Here is an 11,807-nt window from a genome sequence, read left to right as displayed (position 1 = left end):
CCGTCCAATGTGCGCCTCTCGACTCTGCTCCGCCCCGCCCCCGTCGCCCCGCCTCCCTGTCGTATTTGCGCCATTGGTGGATCTTCCGGACCGTGATGGCGACGCTGCGCATGCGCATTCGCTCCGAGCCCTCCTCCGGGGAGAGGGAGCTCGCGGGTCGGGGCTAGGGAAGGCTGACCCAGCTCGGCCCGGGTGAAAGGGCGGCGACGGCACTGGGTGGGGCAGAGCTCCAGGGCTGGCTGCTGCGCTGCTAAGAGAACTGTGAGCCGCTCGGAGCCGCGCGCCTCTCGGGCGGGGCGGGGCCGGCTGAGGGAGTCCGCGCGTGCCCGCGCCGAGCTGCCTGCTCTGGCGGCTTCGCTGCTAGCTCGCGGCGACGTCGGGCCGGTTTTTCCAGGATGACCGAGCTGAGGCAGAGGGTGGCCCATGAGCCGGATGCGCCACCCGAGGACAAGGTAGCGGCAGCGTCGGGGTGGGCGCGGCCGGGATAACAGCGCGTCCGGGAGGCCCGCGGGGGACGCGCGCAGAGGGGTCGTCTTGTTCTCTGACCTTTTGTCGCAGCCGACGGCGGACCCGGGCCCGGGTAGCGCGAAGGGTCCTCGGGTGCCCGGCCCTCGCGGCGCGCGCGTCAGGGGTCGGCGGGTCGGGGTCCCGGCTCAGGGTCTGGCTGGAGTGGCTCCCCCGGGGCGCAGGAAGGAGCTCGCCAGGAGTGGCGTACGGCCTCCTGCCTCGCTGGGCTGGCTGCGGGGATTCCCTTCTCCCCTAACTCCCTGAGGCCTTCCTGGAGGTGAAGATGTGCAGAGCCTTCTTAGGGAGGCGGCTCCTCTGAGCGCAACTTAGGCTCTCCGTTCCCTTTTACAATATTATTATTTTGGGAGGTGGGGGAATCAGGACAAGGCCATAGCATTTGCCTCCTGGGAGATGTAAATCCCTTCTTGGGCATGAAATCATCAACTTTGAGCAGAGAGGTGTTACGCAGTGAGCCAGCCCGTCATCAGCAGGTGTTGGAGGGCGTCCTCCCGGTTGATGGGTTTCCTGCACCGTGTGGGCTCTGGTGGGTAGGGGAGGAGAGTAGGAAGGAGGCCATCTTGGCAGGGACAGTGGCCCTGGGTGGCGGGTGGGGGTGACGAGTGGGGGAGTACACTCCTTTGGGTGAAGTGAAAGGTCTGTATAGGGGAGTTAAGGAAGGTAGGGATTGGTTTTATTGCTGTGGAGGTTGAATGGCAGTGTAGGACTTTGTAGCAGTAGTTGTGCTTTCCGAGATAGCAGTGATCAGGAGCCCTGTATTTGGAAAACTGCTCTGGCAGTGATGTGTATGGACTGAGGGAGCCTGGACCAGACTGAGGGAGCCTGGACCAGACTGAGCGAGACTGGTTCACTCAGGGATTGCGTATGAGTGACCTGTAGATGTTTTCTTTGGCCCACATGTTGTCTTAAAAATCAGAAAATTTATCCTAACAATCTAAATTTCTTGCCTGTCTTAGATAATCGGAGGGTCCATCATCACTTTGTCACCCGATCAATGGTTGGCTGGAGCTGAGGATTATCTGTTCCCACCAATCCCTGTTGCCTTACACCAGGCTCACGGCTTCCCCTAATGCAGCCTGTGACTTTTTGATGACTGGACGCAATGGACATTAGGGAGACACGAAGAAGGAAGAAAACACAAGATTTGCTGACAGGATGTCAACAGAGCAGTTACACTAGGAGGAATGTTTTGGGTGAAAGATAATGAGATTATGGGTTTTTTAAAACAACTTTCATGTTATTGCAGTTCACAGTGGACCATCCAAAGATAACTGTTCCTACTGATTTTTAGAACATATATTTTGGCCAGGCACAGTGCTGCACGCCTGTAATCCTAGCTTCTAGGGAGGCTGAGGCAGGAGGATCGCTTGAGCCGAGGAGTTTGAGACCTTGTTTCAAAACACAAAAACATGTTTTGGAGAAAATTTAGGACTGGGGCTGAGGATTTAGCGGTCGCTTGCAGAGACAAGATACTTTGTTTTTTTTTTTTTTTTTTTTTTTTTTTTGAGACGGAGTCTCGCTCTGTCGCCCAGGCTGGAGTGCAGTGGCACGATCTCGGCTCACTGCAAGCTCCACCTCCCGGGTTCACGCCATTCTCCTGCCTCAGCCTCCCGAGTAGCTGGGACCACAGGCGCCCGCCACTTCGCCCGGCTAGTTTTTTGTATTTTTTTAGTAGAGACGGGGTTTCACCGTGTTCGCCAAGATGGTCTCGATCTCCTGACCTCGTGATCCGCCCGTCTCGGCCTCCCAAAGTGCTGGGATTACAGGCTTGAGCCACCGCGCCTGGTGAGACAAGATACTTTGAAGTCTCTAATTTTTCATTTGGCTATCCTGGTTCAGCCTGAAATAATTCTGACTCACCTTTTACTGCTAGTTGATAAGTATGCAGATGTTTGGAGGCTCTGTAGCTCTGTTTAAGGGTGAGATCATACTTGATGTCAGTGGGACTTTGTGGACCTAGAAGGTGTGAGGAGAGAGAGAAGAAAGAAGGCATGATAGCTGGTGGGCCATGTTTTTGAAAAGCTAACTATGTACAATAATTAGAATGTCAAAAAACAACCTTGGGGTTATGATATGCAACATAAAGATTCTACCCTCCTTCTCGGACTTGTTAGATCCATCCCCCAGAGATGATGTGCTAGTTGAACCATCTTACTTTCACATCCCATACTTTAGACAGGGAGGACATGAGGAGCTGTCCAGCTAGAGGTGCACTTACATCACTTATACAGTGACAGAATGCCTGGGGTCATGAGGTCCAATCGTGGCATGTTGTTCCCTAAAAGACAGCTGCTGTGCACTCTTGTAAAAGCTTGATGTTTGTTACCGAGAACAAGAAAAATCAGTTCCTCACCCCATCATTCAGAACTTCTGAATTGTCACTGAATTGTCATGTATGGGATTTTTTTCTTTTCTTTTTTTTGTTTTTAGACGGAGTCTCTCTCTGTCGCCCAGGCTGGAGTGCAGTGGCACGATCTCCCAGAATCTCTACTCTAACTTCCAAAACAAAATCTCCTGAAATGCCAACTCAATCATAAATTTTAAGATGCCAGTGTTTCAGACCACATCTCATCCTTTGCTTTCCTAAGCTCCATCAGAAAAATATGGTTGGGTAGGAAGAGGATCATTCCCAAAGCCTAAACTCCAAGTTTGTTGGTTTGGCAACTATACTGTGCTTTGGGACTTTAAAATTATAAGCACAGTTCCCAGAGGAGAACATTTCCTTTATTAGCAATTGGCTTTGAAAATTCCATTCCCAGATGCTAAATATAACAAAATACCTTCTGACTTTTATAAATAAACATTCTCCAGACTATTTTGATACTAATGATTTTCTATTTACAAGACAGTTTTGCCACAGCAGTTAAGCAACTGTAACATTTTGAGGAATCTTTCAAGTTTATTCCAGAGCCTTTTTTTTTTTTTTTTTTTGAGACGGAGTCTTGCTCTTTCGCCCAGGCTGGAGTGCAGTGGCGCCGCCTCGGCTCACTGCAAGCTCCGCCTCCCGGGTTCACGCCATTCTCCTGCCTCAGCCTCCCAAGTAACTGGGACCGCAGGCGCCCGCCACCACGCCTGGTTAATTTTTTGTATTTTTAGTAGAGACAGGGTTTCATCATGTTAGCCAGGATGGTCTCGATCTCCTGACCTCGTGATCCACCTGCCTCGGCCTCCCAAAGTGCTAGGATTACAGGCATGAGCCACCACGTCCAGCCTCCAGAGCTTTTTTTTTTTTCCTTTTCTTTTGAGACAGAGTTTTGCTCTTGTTGCCCAGGCTGGATGGAGTGCAGTGGTGCAATCTCAGCTCACGGCAACCTCCGCCTCCTGGGTTCAAGCGATTCTCCTGCCTCAGCCTCCTGAGTAGCTGAGATTACAGGCATGCATCACCACGACCGGCTAATTTTGTATTTTTAGTAGAGGCGGGGTTTCTCCATGTTAGTCAGGCTGGTCTCAAACTCCTGACCTCAGGTGATCTGCCTACCGTGGCCTCCCAAAGTGCTGGGATTACAGGCATGAGCCACCGCACCTGGCCTATTCCAGAGCTTTTAAAGCACTGACTTGAAAATTGTTCACTGGATTCTTTTATGAAATTAAAAAGTTCTTGTTTCATAATGCATTTCCTTAAAAAGACAACCCTGTTTTATTATTTCTAATTTCCTTGGGTTCTAACACAAGAATATTGGCAAAGCCAAAGTCATAGACGTAAGTGTTTCCCAAACTGTGAAACAGAATAAATCAGGATTTTTTAAAAGTTTACTATGGGCTGGGTGCAGTGGCTCACACCTGTAATCCCAGCACTTTGGGAGGCCAAGGCGGGTGGACCACCTGAGGTCAGGAGTTCGAGACCAACCTGGCCAACATGGTGAAACCTCGTCTCTACTAAAAACACAAAAAAATTAGCTGAATGTGGTGGCAGACACCTGTAATCCCAGGTGCTGGGAAAGCTAAGGCAGGAGAATTGCTTGAACCCGGGAGGCGGAGGTTGCAGTGAGCTGAGATTGTGCCATTGTACTCCAGCCTGGGCAACAAGAGTGAAACTCTGTCTCAAAAAAAAAAAAGCAAAAAATCAAACAAACAAAAGTTTACTATATACATTCAAAGACAAATAATAGATTTCACGGTTGTTAAAATGTTCCCTTATTAAAAATCCTATACATGGCCAGGTGTGGTAGCTCATGCCTGTAATCCTAGCATTTTGGGAGGCTGAGGCAGGTAGATCACAAAGTCAGGAGTTTAACACCAGCCTGGCCGATATAGTGAAACTCCGTCTCTACTAAAAATACAAAAAAAAAAAAAAAAAAAAAAAAAAAAGGCCAGGTGCAGTGGCTCACGCCTATAATCCCAGCACTCTGGGAGGCTGAGGCAGGAGGATCACCTGAGGTTGGGAGTTCGAGACCAGCCTGACCAACATTGAGAAACCCTGCCTCTACTAAAAATACAAAATCAGCTGGGTATGGTAGCACATGCCTGTAGTCCCAGCTACTCGGCTGATGCAGGAGAACTGCTTGAATCTGGGAGGTAGAGGTTATGACAAGCCACGATCGTGCCATTGCACTCCAGCCTAGGCAAAAGAGCGAAACTCCCTCTCAAAAAAAAAAAAAAAAAAAAAATTAGCCGAGTATGGTGGTGGGTACCTGTGGTCCCAGCTACTTGGGAGGCTGAGGCAGGAGAATGGCGTGAACCTGGGAGGCAGAGCTTGCAGTGAGCCGAGATCGCGCCACTGCACTCCAGCCTGGGGGACAGAGCGAGACTCCTCTCAATTAAAAAAAAAAAAAAAAAAACAAAGGGAGAGTTTAAATTTTAACTGAAGAAAGTGTGTAAGAGCAGGGGCTTGAGTCGGTTACATCTACCTTGAGCCTGGGCTCCGCCACATAGAGGCTGTGTAACTCTGAGCAGATCACTGAAGTTGTGGCAGCCTCAGTTTGTCCATCATTAAAATGGGGGTCATAAAATTGTATGTGCTTCACAGGATATTCATGTGGATTAAATTTATGTATGGGCTGCCAGCAGAGCTTGTCACATCGTAATATATTAGCTGTGTTGCTACTGATTAAAATAGATTTTTATAGAAAAAACTTTAATATTCATCTTACACTCTTGAAAGGTAATGAAATCTTCAAGTTATACATATTTGTAGAACCTATTCATATTCATTACCTTTTAAGGAAAGTTTTATAGAAAGGACTTAGCCTTCTATGACCTATCTTTTCGGTTTATTTTCTTGAGGAATTTTTCGGTACTCCAAATACAAGGTTTAACTGTAGAAGGACCACTGAACGTTGTTGTATGCAGTTGTCTTCTTTTATAATTAAAAAATGGTTTTCAATAGACTTTGAGATTGAACTACTCAAAATATTAAAGAACTATAACTACTTCAGGTGTAAGAGAAATGCTTAATTTTTTTCAAGAAAATTTTTTTATGTTGAGAAGTAATTTGGGAATTAAAATATCAGTAAACCTTAGCTATGATTCCCAGGCTTAACACGGAGAGGAGGTGAAAGATTGTTTTGTCATATAACCCAGTATTTTATGTTTCTTATTTTTGTTGCTCAAACAGTATGATTTTATTTTAAAAAACTCAATTACTTCACGATTTTTGACTAAAGTTTTTCCAAAATCTATTTTTAAAAAATGTTTTGTGTTTGCCCAAGTTAATATGGTATTTCATTAGAAGAATCTTTATCGGCCAGGCGCGGTGGCTCACGCCTGTAATTCCAGCACTTTGGGAGGCCGAGGCGGGTGAATCACGAGGTCAGGAGATTGAGACTATCCTGGCAAACACGGCGAAACCCCTTCTCTACTAAAAATACAAAAAAAAAAAAATTAGCTGGGTGTGTTGGCGCCTGTAATCCCAGCCTTTCAGGAGAATGGCATGAACCTGGGAGGTGGAGCTTGCAGTGAGCTGAGATGGCGCCACTGCACTCCAGCCTGGGCGACAGAGCAAGACTTCATCTCAAAAAAAAAAAAAAAGAATTTTTATCAACTTTTAAAAATGTTAAATTGCTCTCCTTGGATGTTAGGACTAGAAGGGACTTTAGAGGTGTTTTTTATTTTTAGGGATAGGGTCTCACCTTGTTGCCCAGGCTAGAGTGTAGAGTGGCACAGTCATAGCTCACTACAGCTTTAAACTCCTGAGCTCAAGCCATCCTCCTGCCTCAGTCTCCTGAGTAGCTCAGGACTACAGGCCCGAGCCATGTCACCCGGCTTGAGGTAGTTATTTTATAGAAGAGGATGCCACAGCTCAGAGAGTTTTAAGTTATTAGCTCAAGATGACATAGTTGGTTAGATACAGAGTGGTTCATATTATGAAGGGCTTCTATTTATTTATTTTTTGAGATGAAGTTTCACTGTTGTTGCCCAGGCTGGAGTGTAATGGCGTAATCTCAGCTCACCATAACCTCTGCCTCCTTGGTTCAAGCAATTCTCCTGCCTCAGCCTCCCAAGTAACTGGGATTACGGGCATGCGCCACTACACCCAGCTGATTTTGTATTTTTGGTAGAAACGGGATTTCTCCATGTTGGTCAGGCTGGTCTTGAACTCCTTACCTCAGGTGATCCTCCCACCTCAGCCTCCCAAAGTGCTAGGATTACAGGCCTGAGCAACCGCGCCTGGCCTTTGAAGGTCTTCTAATTCCCGGTTGTTGTTTTTAATTTTTTTCTCATAGAATTAATTTACAGACTTTAAAAGTTTCTAGTAGTGATTAGCGTTGATAGATATGATATCCAAATATTACCTATTTTTCTTATTTGGCTACAAAATCAGAAAAATACTATATAAATCTTTCAAAATGTTACATGTTTAAAAGTAAGGTCTCAGAGAGTAAATGTGGAGACCCTGTGAAGAAAAAATATATTTTTTTTGTAGAGAAAGTGGATTAGGTTCAGTTTTCCTGGTTATCGGATGACTGTGATTTAGACATTTGTGAGCACTTTCCTGGGAGTGGCCACTCTGGTATCCTTGAAAGGCACTCCCAGCACAGTGCTTGAAGACCACAAGGCGCCTTACCCAGGCAGCGGGTGAGGCTGCTTGGAAGAAATGCTTTCCAGTTAATGACTGTTAGCACGAGAACCATTTGTTCTAGTAAGAAGCAGTCATTCGGTATTCAACACTTCTCTTTAGAACATTCACTGACTCCAGGGTCTGCTATGGACAGTGTCTGTATTTCTGCGAGGGACTGGTATTATCAGTGTTCATAAGGATATTATTGACAATTTTATGCCTGTTTTGACTCCACATAATCAATTTTTTCCTTGCTGATTTAAAGAAATAATACAATCTTTTTAAAATCAATAATATTTAATAGTTTTATTTTTATTTATTTATTTTTTGAGATGGAGTTTCTCTCTTGTTGCTCAGGCTGGAGTCCAATGGCTTGGATCTCTGCTCACTGCAACCTCTGCCTCCCGAATTCAAGTGATTCTCCTGCCTCAGCCTCCCGAGTAGCTGGAATTATAGGCGCCCACCACCGCACCCGGCTAATTTTTATATTTTTAGTAGAGATGGGGTTTCACCACGTTGGCCAGGCTGGTCTCGAATTCCTGACTTCAGGTCATCTGCCTGCCTTGGCCTTCTAAAGTGCTGGTATTACATGTGTGAGCCACTGTACCCAGCCGATGGCATTTTTAAATTGGTAAGGTAGAAAGTGATCGTGAGAGTCTAACAGCTGATGGATATGGGAATATAATACTTGATAAAATCATTCAGAATATGTTTGACAAACAAGAAGATTGTATAAAACCTTCACTGCCCTACTAATGTAAAGCATTTCCCCCCTCACTTTATTCTCAACCTTACAACTGCCAGAAATTATATAATCTTGAATATATTTGAGAAACTCTTTTTAAAATGAATCTTGTAACTAATTTCTTTAATATATGTATAAATATATAAAATATATATAAATATATATACAGATATATATTTATTTTATAATAGAGACAGTGTCTTAAAATGTTGTCCAGGCTGGTCTTGAACTCCTGGGTTCAAGCGATCTTCTCGCCTCGGCTTCTCACAGGGCTGGTACAGCATGAGCCACTGTGCCTGGCCATTGTAACTAATTTCACAGGGCAGATAACTGTCCTTTAAACTGTTTGAAAACATTTGAGTGTTACTATTTCTGGTTTTCACACTTTTCTGTCTTTTCTAGGATCCACATAGGTGGAGGGCATTCCTCTCCACAGTTTGTTAACCTACATTCTGTGGTGTTAAGGTCTCCCAGGCCTTCTGTACTGGCACTAGAGGCTGTTGGGGGTGAAAAAGTACAGCTGTTTGTGTGTCATACTGCCTCTGGTTCAGAAAGGAGACGGACACTGACTGTTCACTATTAATTTTGCCAAAGTCTCCTTGAAAGAATGCTAATTTGTTCCTGGCATTGGGCAGGGTTCCTGCCTTCCAGATCTTGTCACGTGGTGGTTACCTGGTTGGGGTAATAGTGAGGCACCCCCTCCCCACCCCCACGCATGGTCCCCACCAGGCAGCTTCCTATGCCAGTCACTGATCTTTGTTCTTATGTTGTTTGCCCCAACAGTAGGGATGGCATTGAGCCCACTAAGTTGAGTGACCTTTTGAAGAAAGTTAAACTTTATGATGTTATTTTGAGTAGGCAATGTGTGGTTCAGAATTTTTAGGGAGCAAAGGGTACTCTGTGAAGGTTTCCTTTCTCCCACCTACCTCTCCCCAGGGACAGCCTCATGCCACACTGTGGTTCTCATGAGCACTGCTGTCTGTGTGGAAGGACCTGACCTGTCCTACCAAAGTCAGACATCTTTTTGATTTGTTGCCTTCGGCAGAAGCTCCTTTGTGTTAAGGTCACCATAGGGCCAGCTTGGGACTTCTCTGTGAAGACTTTGCTGAGGTTTTGAGAGTTCTTGGGACTTGGGATTTACGGGCAACACTCTCTGTCTCTGGGTCTCTGATGTGGAGAGGATGTCTGCCATTGACGCCGAAGCCCTGAGTGGACAGCTCTCAGAGCTGTATCTCCACAGTCCATGCCCGGCTAGTCCTGTGGTTTCAGTGGTCTACAGGACATTCCTAGGTGCATGACCTTCAGTCCACACAAACTGACTTTGTCTCAAATCTGAATTCTCTCATTCTACTTTTACCACCCTCCTTCAGTTTCTTTTTTCTGTGATAAAATCACAGATGACTCAGTTACTCAGGTTTGAAATCTCCTATTCCTTTGTTCGAATCTGCCGGATGCAGATTCGAACCAGGTGTGACTTGGAATCCTTATATGTTTGTTGTTTGTTTGTTGTTTATTGTCTGATTGTTGCTTTTGGAGATTTCAACATTTCAGGACTGCAGTATTGTAAATGCCTGCAGTATCCTTCTAAATCCTAGTTCCTTACCTCTCCTGGAATCCTTATCTGTCTTTTGCTCTTTCCGATTTCCCAGATTTCAGGATTTATTGCTTGCGTTATTGTAACCCCTGTGAATTGAGCTCCCTCCTGTTAGGATTTGCTCTGGGTCCCTCCTAATCCATCTGTCCTTCGTCTCTTCCAGGAGTTCTGAAACTACCCTAATAATTATTGAGGGGTGGGGTGGAATGGTAGAATTCTGGCTCTGTTTCGTAATACTTAAACTTTAAGATCCTTTGTAGCCTTCTGTCCCTCTGTTTCCTTCCATTTCTTATTTTAGGTTCAGGGGGTACATGTGCAGGTTTGGTACATGGGCAAATTGCATGTTGCTGAGGTTTGGTGTACAAATGATTTTGTCACCTAGGTAGTGAGCATAGTACTAGATGGATAGTTTTTCAATCCTCACCAGCCTTCCACTCTCCACCTTTAAGCCCTGGTGTTTGTTGTTCCCCTCTTTGTGTCCATGTGTAGCTCCCAGTTCACTCTACAAGTGAGAACATGCAGTATTTGGTTTTCTCTTCCTGCATTAATTTGCTTAGGATAATGACCCCTAGCTGCATCCATGTTGCCGCAACGGACATGATTTTATTCTTTTTTATATAGCCTTCTCTCTTAACTGGCCTTTCTCCCTGCTGGGTGCCTCTGTGTCATGGATCTTGATTCTTGCTCTTTCCTACCCCTGAAATGTGTTCTTTCTGTCACTCTCCCTCGTTTCTACCTATTTTTCTACCTTTTTTTTTTTTTTTTTTTTTTGAGATGGAGTCTCACTCTGTCACCCAGGCTGGAGTGCAATGGCGTGATCTTGGCTCACTGCAGCCTCCGCCTCTCGGGTTCAAGCAATTCTCCTGCCTCAGCCTCCCTAGTAGCTGGGACTACAGGTGCATGCTACCACGCTTGGCTAATTTTTGTATTTTTAATAAGATGGGGTTTCACCATGTTGGCCAGGCTGGTGTCGAATGCCTGACCTCAAGTGTTCTGCCTGCCTTGGCCACCCAAAGTGCTGGGATTACAGACGTGAGCCACTGCACCTCACCTTTCTACCTATTTAAGTCTTATTTTTTCAAAATTTATCTCAGAGTATCTCTGGCTAGAAGTGATGTAAGCTTGTATTATTAAAAATTACAGAAGTAGGTCTCTACAAAAATATTTTTTTAAATTTGCTGGGCGTGGTGGTGCGCGCCTGCATTCCGAGCTACATGTGAAGCTGGGGCAGGAGGATCAGTTGAGCCCAGGAGTTTGAGGCTGCAATGTAGCCCGCTACAGTATAACTTGGGCAACAGAGCAAGACAATGTCTCAAAAAATACACATGTGCCCTAAATAGTGCTCAAGTTTTAAAATATTTTAACCCAGCATTAAAAAAAATTTTTAGTTGACGTATATTTATGGGATGCAGGGTGATAGTTCCATATATGTGTTCAGTGTATAATAATTAAATCAGGGTAATTAGCATATCCATAACCTCTAACATTTGTCATTTCTTTCTTTCTTTTTTTTTTTTTTTTTTGAGGCAGAGTCTCACTCTTGTCGCCCAGACTGGAGTGCAGTGGCATGATTTCAGCTCACTGCAAGCTCCAACTCCTGGGTTCACGCCACTCTCCTGCCTCAGTCTCCCGAGTAACTGGTACTACAGGTGCCTGCCACTGCACTTGGCTAATTTTTATATTTTTAGTAGAGATGGGTTTTCACCGTGTTAGCCAGGATGGTTTCGATCTCCTGACCTTGTTATCTGCACGCCTCAGCCTCCCGAAGTGCTGGGATTACAGGTGTGAGCCACCGCACCCGGCCACATTTATCATTTCTGTAAATTTTTTTTTTTTTTTTTTGGTAGAAACAGGATCATGCTATGTTGCCCAGGCTGGTCTCGAACTCCTAGCCTCAAGTGATCCTCTTGCCTCAGCCTCCTAAAGTGCTAGGATTATACATTAGC

General features: G+C 45.5%; 1 protein-coding gene across 1 annotated transcript in view; it reads left to right on the top strand.

The window, feature by feature from the left end:
* Positions 1-63: 63 nt before the first annotated feature.
* Positions 64-11,807, top strand: part of CDS2 (CDP-diacylglycerol synthase 2) — a 69,105-nt gene continuing 57,361 nt past the window's right edge. Inside the window, exon 1 of the mRNA XM_003905040.2 lies at positions 64-452. Coding sequence (XP_003905089.1) covers positions 396-452 — 57 coding nt within the window. The 5' untranslated portion in view covers positions 64-395. The remainder of the gene's footprint in view (positions 453-11,807) is intronic.

The sequence above is a fragment of the Papio anubis genome, chromosome 16 (assembly GCF_008728515.1).
Source record: "Papio anubis isolate 15944 chromosome 16, Panubis1.0, whole genome shotgun sequence".
Lineage (NCBI taxonomy): Eukaryota > Metazoa > Chordata > Mammalia > Primates > Cercopithecidae > Papio > Papio anubis.
This window is presented reverse-complemented; position numbering and strand designations above follow the sequence as displayed.